The sequence below is a fragment of the Myxocyprinus asiaticus genome, chromosome 30, assembly GCF_019703515.2.
Source record: "Myxocyprinus asiaticus isolate MX2 ecotype Aquarium Trade chromosome 30, UBuf_Myxa_2, whole genome shotgun sequence".
Taxonomy (NCBI): domain Eukaryota; kingdom Metazoa; phylum Chordata; class Actinopteri; order Cypriniformes; family Catostomidae; genus Myxocyprinus; species Myxocyprinus asiaticus.
Window position 1 is genome coordinate 28,315,639 of NC_059373.1, and position 20,424 is coordinate 28,336,062.

The window sequence follows — 20,424 nt, forward strand, 5'->3', positions numbered from 1 at the left end:
AAAAACTATATATGCGGTCAAATAACATTTAGTGGGTCAGAGGATAACAATCACACAGATCATGTGGATAGACTGGATCTTTTTAAAATGACGTGAAATCTATAGGACTTTTAACAAAACTTTTCCAGAAGGCAAATAACTGCCCTCACTGTCTGCTTTGCCTCATACTAGCACATACATAATAAAAATAGGTTAATAAATGTGTAATAACGCACTTTTAGCAATGAACATACAAACAATAACGCTAATATTAGCGCATATACAATAAAAATAAGTTAATGTGTAAAAACACACTTTTAGCTGTGAAATAACTCATTTAGTGCATATACAATAAAATGAGCTAGTAAATGTGTTATGACGTACTTTTAGTCATGAATATTAACAATACAACTCTCATATGAACTCTCGGGGAATCCAGCTTAAAGGAATATTCCAGGTTAAATACAAGTTAAGGTCAAACAACAGCATTTGTGGCATAATATTGATTACCACTCAAATGTATTTGGACTTGCCCCTTCTTGTCTTTTAAAAAAAAAAGCAGGTTCCAGAGATGCACTTACAAACTTTTAGCCGTGAAATAACTCATCTTAGTTCATATACAATAAAATGAGTTAGTAAATGAGTAATAACGTACTTTTAGCCATGAACATGAACATAACAATTCTCATATCAGCACATATAGAACATTTCAAGGATGTAAACCATAACATAGGAATTACAACACTACTGGCCTGGGAGCATTTCCGGTATCATTACTGGATCCTTTAAATAAGGCTCCGAGTTAACATATTTTCTCAAAGAGCATCAAACGTGAACCTGAAGTGACTTTTTCAGGTGTTAGTACTACACGTATACAGCTGTCTTGCTTCACTGCAGCGGTTCATGCGTCCATTTGCAGTTGCTTTTACAGAGATCTATACACTTAAATTTCCATTAGTTCGAGGCATCCAGCCACTGAACAACATGGTCTACATTTTAATGGTATTTTATTACAATTGTGTTAAAATCACTATGAATGATGTGCCTCACACTGTAAATTTGTCTGAAATTGTCATCTAGTGGGAAATGTTCAAGGGACAAAGTTGTCACTTCCTTAAACCGGCGAATAGTCCTTGAAATGGTCTATACAATAAAATTAGTTAATAAATGTGTGATAATGAAAATAATAATCATAATAACAAATTACATTTATGCATTTGGCAGTTGCTTTTATCCAAATGACTTACAGTGCATTCAAGGTAGACATTTATTTTTTTATCGCATTGGCGTTGCCAGGAAATCAAACCCATGACCTTGGTGTTGCTAGTGCCATGCTCTACCAGTTGAGCTACAGGAACCATAATAATAATAATAATAATAATGCACAACTATATTTATATTTCTTAATTGTTATAGGAACATGTGTTCTGCTCGTCTGTGCAAAACTTGCCGCCACAACGTTCGGTTGGTTAGGGTATTTCTAAGGTCTTCTAAGTGGTTGCTAAGTGATTACTTACTGGCCCAAGTCAAAAGAGCCTGATATATATTCTGCTCTCTAGATTTTTTTAAAAACCCTAACTCTAAGAATTAATATAGAAATGCTTGCCTTAGCAACCTCCACTAAATATTTCAGCATCAAATGTTATGATTTACCTGGATGTGATGCAAGAATGACCCTTTCACATGTTTTAGGTTTTGTTCGGTCTAATCAGATTCACATGTTCATATAAGCATTTTTCACTTAAAAGGAGCAGGGACAGTGCATAAGTAGGGTCTATCCAGCACCTGTTCTCCTTGTGATAACATTGAGGCCTAGTTAGTTTATTCTTTAGGAGTCCCACAAAAACTAAAGGACAAAAGTGACTGAAAATCATAAAGACATGATATACAAATTGTATTGTTTACATCCATAAATACACAAAAGAAACACACTAAGAATAGGCTATTTCTTGTCCGCTGCTTTAGCCTGAGGATCTTTAGCAATGCAACGGGTCTGTAGTGCTGAGAGCATTTCTTGAGTGGTTAGTTTGGATCCTTTCATCACCAGCCTCTCTCCATCCACTGCAAAAGACCACAAGATGTATTATACATCACAAATGACACTATGCCTTATTAATTTTCACAGGTTTGAACTTGAGGTTACTCACTGAATGTGATGTCAATCATAGGCTCTGACCGGTCATGCTTTACTTCTGTTATAACTTCACAGTTTAAATTTGTGGATCTGGCCTTTTCAGACCCGACCATGACGAGAAAATCTCTGTGGGACAGGAGTAGACATAAGATATAAAATGTGTGAGAACATAAAGGACTGCAGTGCTTGTTAAAGGAAAAGTTCACCCAAAAATAAAAATTCTCTCATCATTTACTCCCCCTCATGCCATCCCAGATGTGTACGACTTTCTTCTGCAGAACACAAATGAAGATTTTAAGAAGAATATTTCAGCTCTGTAGGCCCATACAATGCAAGTGAGTGGTGATCAGATCTTTCTAGCTCCAAAAACCATAAAGGCAGCATAATAGGACTCCAGTGGTTAAATCCATGTCTTCTGAAGCAATATAAGTGTAGGTGAGAAAAAGATCAGTATTTAATTCCTTTTTACTATAAATGTACACCTTTGACCAGCTCCGACCAGTAGGTGGTGATATGTATAAAGAATGTGAATCAGTAAAAAAATAAAAGGAGAGTGCAAGTGAAAGTGGAGATTTATAGTTATATAAAAATTATATTGTATTATATATATATAGATAATAATAATATTGATCTGTTTCTCACCCACACCTATCATATAACTTCTGAAGATATGGATATAACCATTGGACTATTATAGATTACTTTTATGCTTCCTTAGTGTCTTTATGTGCTTTTTGGAGTTTCAAAGTTCTGGCCACCATTCACTTGCATTGAATAGACCTGAATAGCTGAGATATTTTCTAAAAATCTTCATTTGTGTTCTGCAAAAGAAAGAAAGTCACACACATCTGGGATGGCATGAGGATAAGTAAATGATGAAATAATTTTCTTTTTTGGGTGAACTATCCCTTTAATATGGACTTGACAGTTATGCAGTGTGGCTGACTTTGATTGATGAAGTTTTCATTTAAATCTCATCTGATTTTCAACACATTAAAAAGAAACACCTGAGGAATATAAGACAGTAACCCTTGTCATAATAAATGCATCATGTATGAGGAGCGGGCACTCTGTCATCCAACGAACGAGTGAAGATTAATTTGAATACTTTTCCGCTAACCTTCAGGAATCATTTCAAGTCAGATAATATCACAGACATTATTGCACATCATTCAGATGCAGACTAGGTAAGAGGACTCTACAGAAGACATGAATGTGACCGCCAGCTGCCATTACTGTATTTCAACAGAGAGGGGCGCCAGAGGATTCACAGCAGTGAATTGTTATAAAATAGCTAAAGCAATGAAATACATTCTAGCAATATCCAAGGCAGGGTTAATTTAACAAGTGAATTTGCTTATTATCGCAATTAATGACAATGGCCAGCCCACAATAGTTAAAGTATGAAGTTACATGTCAAATCTAGATAAGTGTCCAGGACGGTCAAACGTCCTTTAGAACAGTGAAACGCACAGTGTTATCTAAATAAATAATAAATCTGGCCATACACGGAGTAATGTATTATAGGATGACAAAGGGCTGCAGAGCTCCTGAACACGACGCGCTTTTAACATCGTTTACGTTACCTTACAGACCCGCTCACCATTAACCACGACTATCATTTAAAGTGAATGGAGGTATGTATAGTGTTCTTACCTTGTTGAACGGACATTAGATTCAAAGGGGCAAAACTGTACAGCAATTTTCTTAACCGTCTTTAACACTACTGCTCCCTTGGACGCGGCCATCTTGCTCTAAATGACCCTTGACCTGCTGATGACGTATTCATCGGTAGATTCTTTTGAGGGAATATTTGGACAAAAAGATCCATTTATGTGCGCTAATCTGTTTCAAATCGGCTGTCTGCTTTATCAAATGCGTAAAATGTGCTTAATTAAATTAGATGGAAGTACAGTCAGTTATGACTGCCCTGACTGAGTATTTGTGAGTGGACACTGCATCGTTTGTAGGACTAATTGCTAAAAATATACAATGTAAAATGACAATTTTCCCACAGTCCTGTCAAAACGTGTATACGTTTGACATTACGATCAGAATATTTCCCCTAAACGCTGTATTGTCGAAACAAGCAAGACATCCAGTAGATGTCGCGAGTTGATAGTGTGTAATTAGATACCCAACGTTTTGAGGCTGACTTTTTCATCCATATTATGGCCATTCTCTGTTTTATACCAAATAGAGCTCCATATATCCATCCACAGGGTTGGGAGGGTTACTTTTGAAATGTATTCCACTAAAGATTACAGAATACATCCTGTAAAATGTCATTTGTAACGTATTCCTTTAGATTAATCAAGGTCAGTAACGTATTCTAAATACTTTGGATTACTTCTTCAGCACTGGTAGATTTTTTCACTTGTTTTGACTATAAAAAATCTGCCAGTACAGTAAGACAAAATACACGTTAAAAATACATTCTCTGAAAAACCTAAATATCTTATGCAGTGTTGTTTCTAAAACAAGATCAATCAAATTGATCTTGTTTTAAGATTTTTAGATATTTTTACAGGAAAACAACACAAAAATTATTATTAAGAATACGATTTTTGTCCTACTATCAAAGGTCTTACTAGACAAAAGAAATTATGATCCAATGTGAATTTACTTAATAAAAAAATATAATCGTGCCTGGTAACAGCATGTAAAATGGCTAGAAATAGCATTTTAGCTTAGCGTAAAGCTGACAATTTACACAAAATGTATTTCTATTTCTTCTGCTCCAGACTTACTTCAAACTTACTTCTCTGTCTACTCGTCTGAATGTAACACATCATAAGAAAGTGTTTCACCGCTGTTCAGATGCACTTTGGATCACATCATTTATATGTATAAATGTTTTCCATCTGAAAGGACTAAATATAAAAGGAAACAAATGACAATAAAATGCAAAGTAATCTCTTCAGTAATCAAAATACTTTTTGAATGTAACTGTATTCTAATTACCAATGATTTAAATTGTAACTGTAGTGGAATACAGTTACTTATATTTGTATTTTAAATGCATATTCCCATTACTTGTATTTCGTTACTCCACAACCCTGTCCATCTTGTACTTTTTTACTTTCCCCTACATACAGATAAGGTCCGTATGAACTTCTGAGATTAGTTTTATTTGTTTGTTCTTGTATGATGATAATAACATACAATTATTACTATCTCTTACAGATAAATGTTATTTGTAATGTTAGGAACTTAATTATCCTGTCCTTTAAAATTGGCATTCGTACAGGCAGTCTGAATACTCAAACAAGCACAACAAAATTTGTGTAGTTGTTTCTTACACAGACAGATGAGGGAGTCGCATTGTCAAGACGGGACATGAGGAAAAACATGTTTAGAATAGAGAGTGTACTGAGACCGGTCACAAGTCATTATTATCAGTGCCAGTGTTGAATAAAGTAAATGTGCAGTTTAGCTCATTAAAAATGTTCTGCCATGCCGAAGCACACCTCTTGAACTGAACTATGTTTCTAGAGTAGATCGCAACAAGTCATAGTATTGGGCATAAATTAACATTATCTTGAAAACATCATAACATTATAACATTGTGTTGCACATCTTTTGCTAAATAAATGCAAACACGAGTCAGCACCTTAAGAGGAACGTGCTAACTGAAACCAATGTTACCAGTGTGCTAAGAGCATTTTCTCACATAACAAATCATAATGTTTCTGGTTTGAGGAACTAACAAGTGCACTGTTTCTGATAGTGTTAAAAGCATCTTGTCACTTACACATGCATTGGTGTTCCAACAACTCACAGTTGTCATGGTTCAGATGACTAAATAGGTCTGAACAACTAAAAGCACTGTTGTGGTCACACATTAGAACTATATTTAGACAGCTAGCTTGAAGAGCGGACTTCCAATCAAGCCCCTGCTAAAAACAAGTTTCTCTTTCCCTTACTGAAACGATGCCAGTAAATGCTACAGGGAATTACTTCATTTAATCCAAAATGTTGTGAGCATCAAAACAATGAGGTGAAACCCTCAAGGGAGGAGGTCAGTCTTTTAGAATATGGGTTCAAAGTTATATTTCAGAATTACTGTCATTATCTCTTGTGCTAGGTATAATTTTGGATGTTCCCCAGGAAGTAATAGACCTTGGGTGCTCAATTTAAAAAGTGCTACTGAAATTCTCACTGTACTAACGTCTTTCTTTGTGGTTGAAAAAAATAATGTTATTACTGTGTAAAAAAAATTATTACTTCTAACGAATAATATCACAAAGTTTGCTGGGTCTTGCATTGCAAATTATAGACTTGCAAATTTTAGATTTGTGTACATTTACACTGTATTCCTGAGTTTTTAGTGTTTACCATTGTATATAGTGAATAAGAAGTAAATGGGCAGTTAAATCATGGGGCCACTTTTAAGTTTCTGCTATGCTGAAGCTATTTTTGAATGTATCTGACCATAAATTGTATGGTTTCAACTGAATTCCAAATTATAGCTTATTATAAGTCAGAATTCCAGTTAGAAAAGAAAAGAAACAATCTTAAAGTGCTAGTAATTGCATAATTTGATTATATATATACACTGTCAGAAAAAAAGGTACTGCACAGACGAGACGAGGTTGAAAGGTACACTTTTTTCAGTGTTCAATGTTAAAGGTCCATATTTGTACCTTTGTAACAAAAAAAAGTCTATAGGTCTATCTAGAATATGTCATAACAAAGTATATTTTATTTATATACCCTTTACAAAAACAAAACAAAAAAAAAAAAAAAAAAAAAAAAAACTGAATGAAACAAAGTACATAAATAGCCAACAGTATGAATATAAAAAGGACTAAAATAACAAATCTATGCATTTATATTGAACATGTACTCGTAATATTAATATGGTTGTGGTCTCTTTAAGAAAATGTCGCTGGCTCGCGCCTGTCCGTTCAGGCAATCAGTGGGAGAGATTCGCAGTTTGCAGTTCCCTCAGCCGAGTCCCGACAACACCGGCTCTCTTTATCTCTCTAGAATGGAGTTGGGGAAGATGTTTACAGCTCACTTAATAAAGGAGCTAATTCGGTTCGGTATAGAAGTCACGGAAGAGGAGAGGAAGAAATTTGAAGGTGAGTATAAACGTTACACGCTGAAACGTCCTTGGACAATTAAAGTGTTAACCACTATTTAAGCTTGCTATTAAACTCCACCAAATAGATAACGGCACATAACCTTGAACTTATAACTAAGGCCAAAAAAAAAAAAAGTTCTGGCAGTTTCTGTCTCAAATAAAATGACTTTATTCGTCAAATAAGAGAGACGCTGAAACGAAAGGGTTGTTTAATTGCACTTTGGTGTTAAGGCGCTTGCTGTTCTAAGTTTTGGCGGGCAAGTGGGCCCATGAAGGTTACGTTTGATACGCTTCTGCTTATCTTTATCAGTTTAGTATATTTACAACTGTATGTCTTAATATAAAGTGAGCACTCCCAGTTACTCACCCCCTATCTACCATGCTACAAACAGGAAATACAGCCAGGTAAATACCCACCTATACCCATGTGACAAGCCAACTTCCAGAAGGTGAACAACCAAAATACTAAATAAAAGACAAACATTTCCTGCTTCTACACATAGTCTCCTGCCTTAGTCAAAAGCAAAAATAATGACAGCAATGAAGAGATAATGACAGCAATACTAAATACTGGGCAGAAGAACCTTTGAAGGCCCTCTTTTCAGGCAGTTCTAAAGTGGGACACTTACATTTTGTCCCCTCTTAAACAAGCTAGACAGGGGCCTGTACTCAGTAATATAGTTTATTGTAAATATTTTATTTCTTTGCAACATGCTGACATACATTTTTGAAATATCCACTTGTTAAATCAACTTAAGCAAATTCAAGTTGTTAATTCTCCTTAAAATTTTGACCATTTGTATAATGACCATTTGTCAAATGTTTTTATATATTAGCGCAAAACATTTTGTAAACACAGGAAAAAGATAAAATGTAAAGAAGATAAATGGTTAAGTATTTTAATATAGTATAATTTTGCATCAGTGCTTGCAGCAGTGTATAGGTTCAAAGATTAATAGAAAACATCAGAAAGTGTGCGCATTCAGAACACAAAGGTGAAGATCAACTGAAACAAATCATCAAAGAAGAGAAAAATAGGCAACACTTGATATATTTATGGTACATAATGCTTACAGTATGATCAAGAGAAGAAATTGAAATAATACATTTTCCTTTCATTGCAATTGCATATAAATGCACGACACATTTGATACACACTACATTATGCACTGAACTGCACTACTCTGCTATTTAATCATTATTATTGCTATGTAAATGAATAATAATAATAATAATAAAACTCTCATAATTCCTCTTTAAATTATTTGAAATGCTGTCCCACTTTGCCAATATTCCTGTGGTAAAATGGGACAAAGGTAAACTGATTCGCAGTTACTTTCTACACTTTCAAATCATGAATATGTAACATTTACAAACAGTAACTCCACATTTACTTTTTTAAAGTCATAACAAAATGTATCTCGCATTTCTTCATTACCATTGCTTTTCCCACCGGGGGTCATGAAATAAGCACTGCCATGAATCCTAGTTTGATTTAACATCAACTTAAAAACTAAAAAAGTTCATTGTTTACTTCCCCTATATACAGTATATATAAATAAATATATACACAACAGTTAGTTCCAGTCTGATTGGACGAGAGACGTTCCATGAGTACTGATGGTCTCACACCAACATCACTCGGATGCTTCACTGTGTGTATCACTCCGCTTGTGTTCGTGCCGTTCTAAACTAAAGTGTAAGAGCAGTGCAGATGTGTTAAGAGCTACTGTATATATGTCTCTTACCATGTAATTTTTTGACATTACATATGTTAGCCAGCAGGTGGCGGCAAAAGATAATTTTTGTGTGTAATATGAGCCAGTTGATGAAGTGAAGTCAGCATCAGTCAGTGTTTACATACAGCAGCACTATATGATCGCTTGTATTACTACTACACTACTAAAGCTAGGAAATAGCTTTAAACTAACAACTTCAGCATTATGGCTCATCACAGCTGAGAGACACAACAGACTGATTAATTACACAAGCTCAAGGCGCTTACCTCTTACCGGATTTCCATATTGGAGACGACAAATTGGCGGAGGAGATTGCAGTTTCTATAGTGAATGACTCTTGCGCACCGCGAAATAGAGAGAGATACCCCCGCTTGGATGGATTTTTTTCCACTGATCAGAAAGCTGAGAGCATCACTGCTTGGGAGTGGCAACAGGTGATGGCACAGGCTCCATCTCTCTCTCTCTCTCTCTCTCTCTCTCACACACACACACACACACATCCATCGTTGTTTATCCAATAACTTGTTAGAAACAGCACAAGCTGTGATACTATTTCTGAAGTGACATTTTTGAATTACTAACGAAGGCTTGGACGCATCATTTGGTTTGAACCAGCAATGGCAGATTCTGATCCATCGCGTAAGAAAGTAGTTCCATGCACAAATACGTTTTTATGACCGTACTCAAATGCGTGTTCATTGAACTGTTGTATATAAGCAATATCACACTCGCAATCGTAAATCAGCACTGCTGTGATTACCTACAGCACTCGGCCATACATACATACATACAAACCCCCCCCCCAAAAAAAAAAATATAATTTTTATTATTATTACTATATATATATATATATATATATATATATATATATATATATATATATATATATATATTTTTTTTTTTTTTTTTTTTTTTTTTTTTACAGTACTAAAGAAAATATATAATAAACATCAAAGTTTGTGTGTCTGAGCGGGATTTATTTCGTCAGGATCCTTGGTCCAATGCTTTGTTGCAGAGGCATAATGACATAGCCAAAGCAAAACTACACATCCCGTGACACACTGCGGTGCAGTTGCTCTCTGTCACTCCACCCCTCCTCATGTTTAAAGTGTAGCGGAGGACAGACAGGGTGCTGGAGGGAGTCACAGCAGCACCGGACCGGTATGTAGTGTCTGGCACATAACACTGTGCGCACTGCAGCTCTCAAGCCTCACATTCACAGTCTCCTTTATCATATTTGAAATAAGGCATGTTGCGCTGGTCATTTGATTGAGTGCTGTTTTGTGCTCGCGGAACCTGAGCTCCTCATATAAACTCGCAATAAGAGAAACAGCTGATCTACGGATGCTCGTCTCGGGTAAGTGCTCCGATAACATAGCACACTCGAACACTACATGACTGTAAAAGTTGCGCATAGAATGTCATCTATGTGATAATAATTTATACATTAAGATTGTAATTACTATATACACAGAACTTCTGTCAAATCTTGTATGTGCCGCAGCACGTGAGAGAAGAACAAATCGCAGTGCTTGTTCATTTTTACCTTCAAATTACCTGCATAGCGATTGAAGGGAAAGTAGCCTATAACGGAATGATGCGTGATGTTATGAGGAAGTATTAAATATAAACAGGGTCTTATCACTAATTATGACGAAGAGTTGCTGATCAACTGTTGACTTCCTAATTCTGCACCTGTATTAATATATATATAGAGAGAGAGAGAGAGAGAGAGTAAAAGGGGGCTAAAGGCTCCTTTGGCTTTATTTTCTACCACAGGACTTTCTTAAAAACCTGTTTGTCACTATGAATTGCAAATTTTCCCTCTTCCATGAGATCTTTGCGTGTAATGTCTAAAGGTTGAATTTGAGGCAATTTGTTCTAATATTTAATATTTATTTTACATGTAAATTTATGTAGCTATTGAATATCTTGGAAATTATCACGTTTATTTTGAGATAATATACGTGTTTGTTATTTTCAATTTTGTTCAATGTGATTATAAAAAAATAAATTCAATAACTCTCCAATAATTGAAAAGATAGTATTTAGGGTAAAAAAGCCCCCCCCCCCGTTTCAGGGTCTAAAGGCCCCTGTTAAACACATTGTTTTTCTTAAGTGGGGTGAATAGATTTATGAACACTGTTCAAAGTGGGCTCACATTGACTGATTCAGTCAAAATGGAGATTACTTTTTTTTATAGAACTTGAGTTGAAATAAAATGTCAAATGTGTTTGAAATTAACAAGAAATTATGCACCCTAAATGGTTATTTTAAATAAGCATTATATTAATTTGTTAATCTTAAAAAGCATCTTGTCTCAAAAGTATTTGCAAAAGTTGACAGATTGTGCCCTATAATTATGCCCAGGTGTGGGGTAAAAGCCCCCCTCTCGCCACCTTTTTTAAAAAAATATTTCACTCAAATATGTTGCTCCATCAGTATTCAATAAAAATAAATGTATTTCTTAAATCTTGAGGCACTTTGTTAACAGAAAAAAACTAATTTTCCAATATATAATTAACCCCCATGGGGCTAAAGGCTCAACTTAAGGAAAATTAGCGGTATATATACACTGTATATACTGTATATAAACTGTATAAATACTATGGACAGAAATCTATGGAGCTGACTTATATATTAGTATTCTAATATATATATACAGTATTCTGCATAGAGAGATATTGTATATGTGTAGGCCTAGATGAGTAATATATAAACATAACAAGTGAAAATGTGTAGTTGTAACCTTAACTTTTGTTTTTTTTTTTTACATCTGATTCATAAAATAATATATTAAAATAAAAAATATTAACAAAATATTATTAATATTAAAAAATGTATTATAAAACAAAAAATATTGAAATATAAAAAACTATATATATTAGCATACTCGTCATCTTTTATTGTTGTATGATGGTGACTTTCATAACTGGCTTACAAAGTGTAACATACCTGATTTGTAACACAAGGATTATTACAGGACTGAAAAGAATCAAAAGGTAAATGAAGACCTTTGATTTGTGCTAGAAGTGCTTGACAAATTGACTACATGTATTCAATATACACGTACAAAGAAATGAGACTGCATTATAGGCATTCTCTTCTTCAACTTTTATCTTGAACAAACAAACACACTTATCTTTTTCCGCATTCTCATTGTTTGTATTTGATCTTTGATCTTAATATTTGCTTAATATTTCCTGCTCAAAATCATTGGTTAATGCCCTTTGTTAGTTCCACGAGGTATGTGATAAAGACATAAACACAGATCACACATAACTCGTCATTATGGTAGATTATCTGCCAAATGGTTATCCAAGTCAGCAAACTATAAATATCAGTGCACTGTAAATGTTCCATCTCAGCACAAATAAAGTCTATTGCGACAGAACAGCAGCATGACAGCTCGGTACACAGACAACAGAGCAGGTTTAAGTAGGATCACACTGTATTGTTTTAAATCCATCGGTTTCCCCAGATCAAAGAGGCGTCTAGAAACAAAAACAGTTGGATTGAGGTCAAACACAGTGTTGCTCTGGACAGAAAGCCTGGCCCTGCACGTTTATTAGACAGATAGTGTTTTCCTGGTTGGCTGAGCAGAGCTTCAGGCTGAGTTCCATGTTTTGCACTAGCACTCACTGCTTTGCAGGAATGGCATGCTTTTCACAGTGTCTGCACCTGTCCTTTACAATGGAATTTCCCCAGATTGATTGTTATTTTAAAGGGATGGTGTAAAGGGATTTTCATTTTCAGTAAACAATTCCTTCAAGGTTCCACACTGCAGAATCCAGATGTCATGGTTTGGTATTCTTGGACTACAGAGCATTGTCATAAATGTTTTCTTTTGTTGGAAGGTTGGACTTTGGGCTGTTTCTCAAAACCAATGCAAATGAGCACCAGTAGAGTAGGCTTTTGAATTTTGGGTATATCAGTTACCACAGCTCTGGTGCTTTGTAATGTTTTGTCATAAATGTCAAAAGAAACGGTGGGAGTGGAAGATCTAAGTTTTTCTCAAAGCGTTGGAATCTTTAATGAGACAGAGTGGAGAACTAGTTTGAACGGTGAAGTTTTAAGCTCTTTTTCCTATTCAGAAATGTCTGATTGGATTCAGGGATGTTTCTACAGCTGTGGCTGGTATGCTTTAACAGGGACGCTCCGTCTGTGGGTCTCTGCTCAGTTGGGGGGAAGCTAAATCCTGCCAAATGGGACACAATGGGGGTACCATGCTCTAATTGAATATAATCCTCAATACAGAAATGGATTTTCTTTATAGTATTGTTGGGCGTAATGATATTGTTCAGCACTAGCCAGTGTATATCACTTCATTGCTAAGATACATGGCAGCAGGAATTGAGATGTGCGGTTCAATGCATGTATGTTGACTAGAACTTGATGTTTATGATCATTGAGGAATAAACAACAAGGATGCAGGGATCTCAGCTGCTTTCATTGAGTCTCAGTGCTTTTTTATCAGTGAAAGTGGAGAGCATACTCTTCCAGGTACAGTAGGTCAGTGATGTATCTGTAGTCAAGGAAACAGGATGTGCTCGGAGCTATTTAGAATTCAGTGTTTCACACTTGATGCTGTCTGAAAGCATTGAGAAAAAGTTTGCAGACTGAGATTTAAAAAAAAATTGCAGATCCATCCAAGAATCTGAGATTTTTTTTTAAAGCGAATTGCTACTTGAAAGGATAAAGTACTCTCATATTCTCAGTGGTCTCTTTAATCAGCATTTATCTATCTTTGAGGCAGAGGTAATAGATTTGTTATTGACCTAATTGAAAATAGAACTACTAGAGAAAAGAAAATGTGGATTAAGAATAATTTAATAATGTTGATAAGAGCTATTGATTGACTCTACCTTTGCCATTGTCTGCACATTTTTACACTTACGTTCACTTTTAAAAGCTTTCAACATGATTGAACTTTTGGTGTTTCATTGTTGATTTTCATTGAACATGTTTGCACGCACTCATTTTCAGATTAAGGTCCATACTCTGGTTAAGCCTTCATTCTGAAAAAGACTGTTACAGTAGAGCTGCACAATTATGACAAAAATCATAATTGATTAAAAAACATTCTTTTTGTGGGTTATGCACCAAAACAAGCAGATAACTGTGTTCCTGAATTGCATTATTATTTTAATTGCATGAGGACAAAGTGTTATTTACATTTTGAATAAATTATTCACAGTATAATTTAGATTATAGTGAGCATTGCTGACATGTCTTTAAATGCCTCTGATTTGCCTTTGCATTCATGCACATAGTGGCCCAAAAAACGTTTGTAAATAGAATATGTTGGCACAATGGGAGTACACCACTTTTCACCATTAAATAATTGCAAAAACTGTAATTGTAATCTCTATAATTTTTTTAGATTAATTGTGCAGCGCTACTTTACATCTATTGGAATATTCTTGTACATGTGATCAGCAGATTCTGAAAAAAAGACAGACATGTTCTTTTCCTGCCAACATAGGAGATGCTCACTTCAGCCATTTTTTATGATGCATTTTTGTAATTTAATGTCCCGGACAACTAAAAGAATCTGTCCTTACTCAAAAATGGGTTTCTTTGAAAGCTTTAACTATCCATGTCACTGAAATACCTTCATTTGTGCATATATAAATCAATATATATGTTACAGTAGATATATTCCGAATAAGGTTTTATATGACACAGAACTCCGATTGATACTGCCAGCTGTCTCTTGGATTTCTTAAAACTGGAATATCTGGTTAATGTGTTTACATAATCATAATATAACCATATTAAACTTAATATAGTACTATATTTTTGTGCAGAACTGTTTGTAAAAGGTGGGTTGAGGTTGCTTTGAAATCACAGATGTTGAAGAGGACAGTGTGTGCAGTGTGTTTAATGTTGTGTTTGACTATGGAATATCCATGTTCAAATGTTTTGGACAGAGAAGCTGTGAATCGTCATGGCAGATAGCATGTCAGAGAGAGAATGATTACTGTGACTAAACTGTAGCCTAGTCAGTCAGATAAGCAAATGATACAAGCCAATTCAAATTTTGGAATTCACCAACAGAAGACAGCTTCCTGTTGACAATGATGAGATGTTTCTGTGAAGAGCAAGCCAACACAGGCTGAAATGATTCCTCGAGTGACAAGATAACCTTGATGGGATCAGTTTTGCATACTAGATACTTCTCCGCAGAAACACAAAGGGGTCTAGTATTCCACCACTAAATAAAAACCAAAACATTTATGGGTACATGCGTTTTAATACTGTGTTAAATAAATATGATCAATGTAATAAATCGATGAATTCCCTCATTTTAATATTCTGTAAACCTCAAAGGATTCGTAAACATTTTTACATTTATAAAGTTGATGGGTTTATGTTTTAGATGCTATCATTATATTGATGTTGTTTGTTGCATTGTCTATCCAAACGCACAAATATGTACGTATGCTAGAACCATACTTAACGTACAAATACCTATAAATACTAATGAGAGCACAGATTTTTTTAATTCTATAATTTTTTTCTGGACTACTGTACACTAACAAATACTTTTGCCTATTTGTAAGGTTTACACATTTCAATTTCATAACACAATTCCATCAAATTGAACTGCGTAATCTTTAACAAAATTAAATTAATAAAACTTACATATTTAATTTTTATTATTTTAATTTTGTTAAAAATAACGCAGTTCAGTTTGGAATTTGTTTTAAATTGAAATGCGTAAATCTGTTAAAAAAAAAAAAAAAAAAGTGGATAAAATATTTTGTGCATGTGTGCATGTCATATTTCAGATGATAGCAAGACTGCTTTGTTCTTTAAATGTAACGGCATTACAACTTTTTGACAGCAGATGCAAATGGCGGGTACTGTATAACTTGCTATTGTAGGAGTTATGGTGACTTTTAAGTCTTGACATGAGATTAACTACAATGTCTCTTTGACACATCATTATACATTTCATTAGTGACTCATAAAAAGGAAAAAAAGAAAAAGGGAAAACAAAGCAGTCATCACCCTACACGTGTCTTTATTGGAATGAATCACAAAATGAATGTGACCAACATCATGTCTCAAACATAACTCTGGAATGTTGATTCTCTGCTTCTGTCTGTTTTACGCAGAGCAGATAATATCACAGTAGCTGTCATCAGACATGTTTGGCAGGTCTCAGGCATGGCTTGCCTGATCTTGTCTCGCTCTATTATCAAACAAGTGGGCAATAGCAATTTTCCCAGGATAACAGGGAGGTTAGTTTGAGTGTTGTTTTGTTGACTACACTCACTCATTCCACACCACTCAAATAGAAATTGCTTCCGTGCTGAGGAGGAAGTGTCTGGCTCTTTCACGTAAACAGAGCAAATTTAATTAAACTAAATTATAAGAGTGGTGCTGGGAAATCAAAGGCTTCTGGAGAGCGTGCATAATGTGACACATCAAGCTCGCACTGTGTGTCATATGCCCCGTCCCCTGGTGTGCAGTCATGCTGCAGATAACTGGCCTATTACAGTTATCTCACATGCAGTCAATGGGCTGCATTACAAAGGCACAGGCAAACATTTGGCTGCTTCTTTTATGAATTTGCATGCTGCGTCTCCTGTACTAACCTAAAAAATATAATAGATTACATTCTGCTTTGATGCTTGCTCATCTCATTTTGTGATTAACACAAATAATACCATGTCAATATTTGCTGAGAAAACTCCAAATAAAGATAATTCTAAGACTACATTATTGTGGCAGACGAGTAAAGCATTGAATAGGCGTTATAAAAAGTGGCTTTAGAAGTCAATATTTTATTATTTCCATGTAATTGAACATAAGCAATCCATGTTGCAGTTGAATTTGTCAATCTGCCCGATGTAGACTTAGGCCACATGCGTTTGAAAACACATTGATTTTGATACATTTACACCTCTCATCCATTCTAGAACACCTTTTTCCTCCACCTAAAAAGGAAACTTTCCTTTTTCCTTTCATAACTTCATGCTTTGAAAAGTGACATTGGGAAGTGAAAACTTGTTCAGAATGTTTTCTCACATTCCATCTCTACTATTTTGTTGTTGTTGTTGTTTATGTACACATGCGTGTTGGACATATATGGCTGTTGCATTGCATTCAGTTTTTACAGTGTTTACAGTATTTTTACAGTGTTTCATGGCATGAACGCCACATTTTTAACCTCATGCGACCCCACGTCCTCCTGAATGTACATTGTTTTGACTTCGTTATAAGTTATGCATAATTTTATTTAAACCGATTGATTTCAGTTGGTCAGTAAGCTTAAACTTTGGACGTACTGAGTCATGTGACAAAATATGGCATCATATTTTAGAAATAATGACAAAAATAAATCATGCTTGTACTGAACATTTATCATACATGTAGTATACATTAGTAAACATGAAATAACAATGAACAGTACTTGTTCAACGTTTGTTAATGATGGCTAATTTTAATGTCAACATATACTAATACATTATTTAAATCAAAATTGTAAATGTTAACATTAGGTGATGATTTATAAACTAACTAACTGAACTAAAGAAATAACAAAGAGCCATTTATTTTCATAAATTAATGTTAACCAAGATGAACAAATGCTGTTAAAATGATTGTTAATTATTAGTTCACAATACTTACTGTAATACATGAACAAATGTTAACAAATAAAATATTATTGTAAAGGGATATTAGTAAGTTAATGGTAAAAATATAGCAATACATTTAGGATAAAAATTACAAACATATGAATGTAATCAACAAATTAATGCTGTTTTCATTATTTCATTAAAGTGTTAATTCACCCAAAAATGAAAATTCTCTCATCATTTACTCTCCCTCATGCCATCCCAGTTGTGTATGACTTTCTTTCTTCAGCAGAACTTAAAGATTTTTAGAAGAATATCACAGCTCTGTAGGTCCATATAATGCAAGTGAATGGTGATCAGACCTTTAAGGATCACCATTAAGGACACATAAAGGAAACATAAAAGTAATCCATATGACTCTAGTGTTTAAACCCATATCTTCAGAAGTGATATGATTGGTGTGGGTGAGAAGCAGATCAAAGTCCTTTTATTTACTCTAAATCTCCACTTTCACTTTTAGATCTGAAAGTCATATGTGGTGCCTGTATAGTTTCACTTTCACATCTGAAAGTGAAAGTGGAGATTTAGAGTAAAAAAGGATTAAAGTATTTGTAGTGGACAGTCGTTAAGGAGGACACGGGAGGCAGGTTGCTCTACTCACAGGTAAGGCTTTTTAATGACCACACTGATCTCAACTTCACAATAATAACTCTCAGCTTCACAATATGATCTCTTCAGTGTCACAATAATAAACAGCTTCACAGTAATAACTCTGGGGACCCAGACTCTCTCTCCCCTACTAACGGTGTGGCTCTTTTATGCCGCTCTCCCCGTGCTCACTGAAATTAGCTCAGGTGTAAGCGCCCTTACTGCTTTCGCTCTCTCCGGAGAGATGCTTGACCACGCCCCGCTGCCACATATCCCCACCGCCCGACTCAGGCCGGGGAGGCATCCAACCTGCCTACCACTCCCCCCCATTCCTGGAAAGGAAGTCGGCGACAGCCATCTGCTCTCCCGGTCTGTGGACCACCTTGAACTTAAACGGCTGAAGAGCCAGATACCAACGGGTGATCCGCGCGTTGGTATCTTTCATGCGGTGGAGCCACTGGAGCGGGGCGTGATCGGAACAGAGGGTGAAGGCCCGCCCCAACAGGTAGTATCGGAGAGTGAGGACTGCCCACTTGATGGCGAGACACTCCTTTTCCATGGTGCTGTACTTAGTTTCCCTCAACGAGAGCTTACAGCTAATGTACAGCACCAAGCGCTCCTCCCCCTCCACCACCTGCAAGAGTACGTCCCCCAGCCCCCTGTCTGAAGCATCTGTCTGTAAAACAAAGGGGAGAGAGAAGTCAGGTGAATGTAAAAGCGGCCCCCCACAAAGTGCGGCTTTAACTTGCGTGAACTGTGGTGACGTCCGAATAATTAGGCACGAACCTTCTATAATAGCCAGCCAGCCCCAGGAACTGTCTCACCCCCTTTTTGGTCTTGGGTCTTGGGCAGGTCGCAATCGCTGCTGTCTTGTCAATTTGGGGATGCACCTGCCCGTGCCCCAAGTGGAACCCCTGATACCGTACCTCCACCCGCCCAATCGCACACTTCTTTGGGTTTGCTGTGAGTCCCGCTCGGTGCAGCGATCTCAGACCCGCCCTCAGATGTTGCATGTGCCGCTGCCAATCATTGCTGTAAATGATGATGTCATCTAAATAGGCAGCGGCGCAAGCTGAATGCGGTCAGAGGATTTGGTCCATGAGACACTGAAAAGTAGCCGGGGCTCCAAACAAACCGAACGGAAGTGTCACAAATTGGTGTAATCCAAACGGTGTGGAGAAGGCATTTTTTTTCACGGGAAACTGGTGTCAAGGGGATCTGCCAATAACCCTTCGTCAAATCCAATGTCGAATAAAATCGAGCAGTGCCCAACCGATCGAACAACTCATCAACGCGAGGCATTGGATAAGCATCAGATTTAGACACCGCGTTGACTTTTCTATAATCCACACAGAATCGTACAGACCCGTCGCTCTTAGGCACTAGAACAACTGGGCTGGACCAATCACTGTGGGATTGTTCTATTACCCCCATATCGAGCATTGCATCCAATTCTTCCTGAACGATTTTCTTCTTGTGTTCGGGTAATTGGTAGGGGTGGCTACGTACCACGACCCCCGGCTCGGTCTCGATGTGGTGGTGAATGAGGTTTGTATGCCCCGGTAGAGGGGAGAATACATCCACAAACTCCTGTTGCAACCTAGCAACCTCCACGAGTTGACTCGGTGATAGGTGGTCTCCGCAAGAGACCGGGGTGAACTGTTTATGTTTTGAACTCACCTCCGGTCCGAGCTCCGCCTTCTCGGGAACTACCGTAGCCAACGTCACAGGGACCGCCTCCCTCCACAATTTCAGGATATTGAGGTGGTATATTTGACGGGCGCCCCCTCTATTGGTTCGTTTAACCTCATAATTGAGATCTCCCACTCGTCGTGTGACCTCAAAGGGTCCTTGCCACTTGGTGAGTAATTTAGAGCTCGATGTGGGAAGCAATACAAGCACTTTATCTCCCGGTGCAAATTCCCTTAGCTGAGTTCCCCTGTCATACAGTCGGCGCTGTCGTTCTTGAGCTTGGAGCAAATTCTCCTGTGTTAGCTGCCCCAAAGTGTGGAGATTTGCTCTAAGATCAAGAACGTATTGAATTTCATTTTTACTGTTTGAAGGTCCCTCCTCCCAGGCCTCTCGCAATACATCAAGCACACCGTGTGGGTGTCGCCCATACAGCAGCTCGAATGGGGAGAAGCCAGTGGAGGCTTGCGGGACCTCTCGTACTGCGAATAACAGGGGTCGAGCCATTTATCCCAATTTCTAGCATCGTCATGCACGAACTTACAAATCATGTTT

The 20,424-nt window shown here is 36.6% G+C and overlaps 2 protein-coding genes across 4 annotated transcripts in view; one reads left to right on the forward strand and one right to left on the reverse strand.

Moving 5' to 3' along the window:
- Positions 1-348: 348 nt before the first annotated feature.
- Positions 349-3,877, reverse strand: mrpl53 (mitochondrial ribosomal protein L53). Its single transcript, XM_051663967.1, has 3 exons — positions 3,770-3,877; positions 2,127-2,239; positions 349-2,040 (listed from the first exon to the last, which is right to left on the reverse strand). The coding sequence occupies exons 1-3, from the start codon at positions 3,859-3,861 to the stop codon at positions 1,922-1,924; spliced, it is 324 nt and encodes a 107-aa protein (XP_051519927.1). The 5' UTR covers positions 3,862-3,877; the 3' UTR covers positions 349-1,921.
- Positions 3,878-7,051: 3,174 nt separating this feature from the next.
- LOC127421132 (phosphoprotein associated with glycosphingolipid-enriched microdomains 1-like) overlaps positions 7,052-20,424 on the forward strand; it is a 98,844-nt gene continuing 85,471 nt past the window's right edge. For 2 of the 3 annotated variants that reach the window (XM_051663926.1, XM_051663923.1), the window contains exon 1: positions 10,056-10,298. The gene's annotated coding sequence lies outside the window, so the exon portion shown is untranslated. Of the gene's footprint in view, positions 7,201-10,055; positions 10,299-20,424 lie in introns of those variants that run through there. The other variant, XM_051663925.1, reaches the window with a different exon arrangement.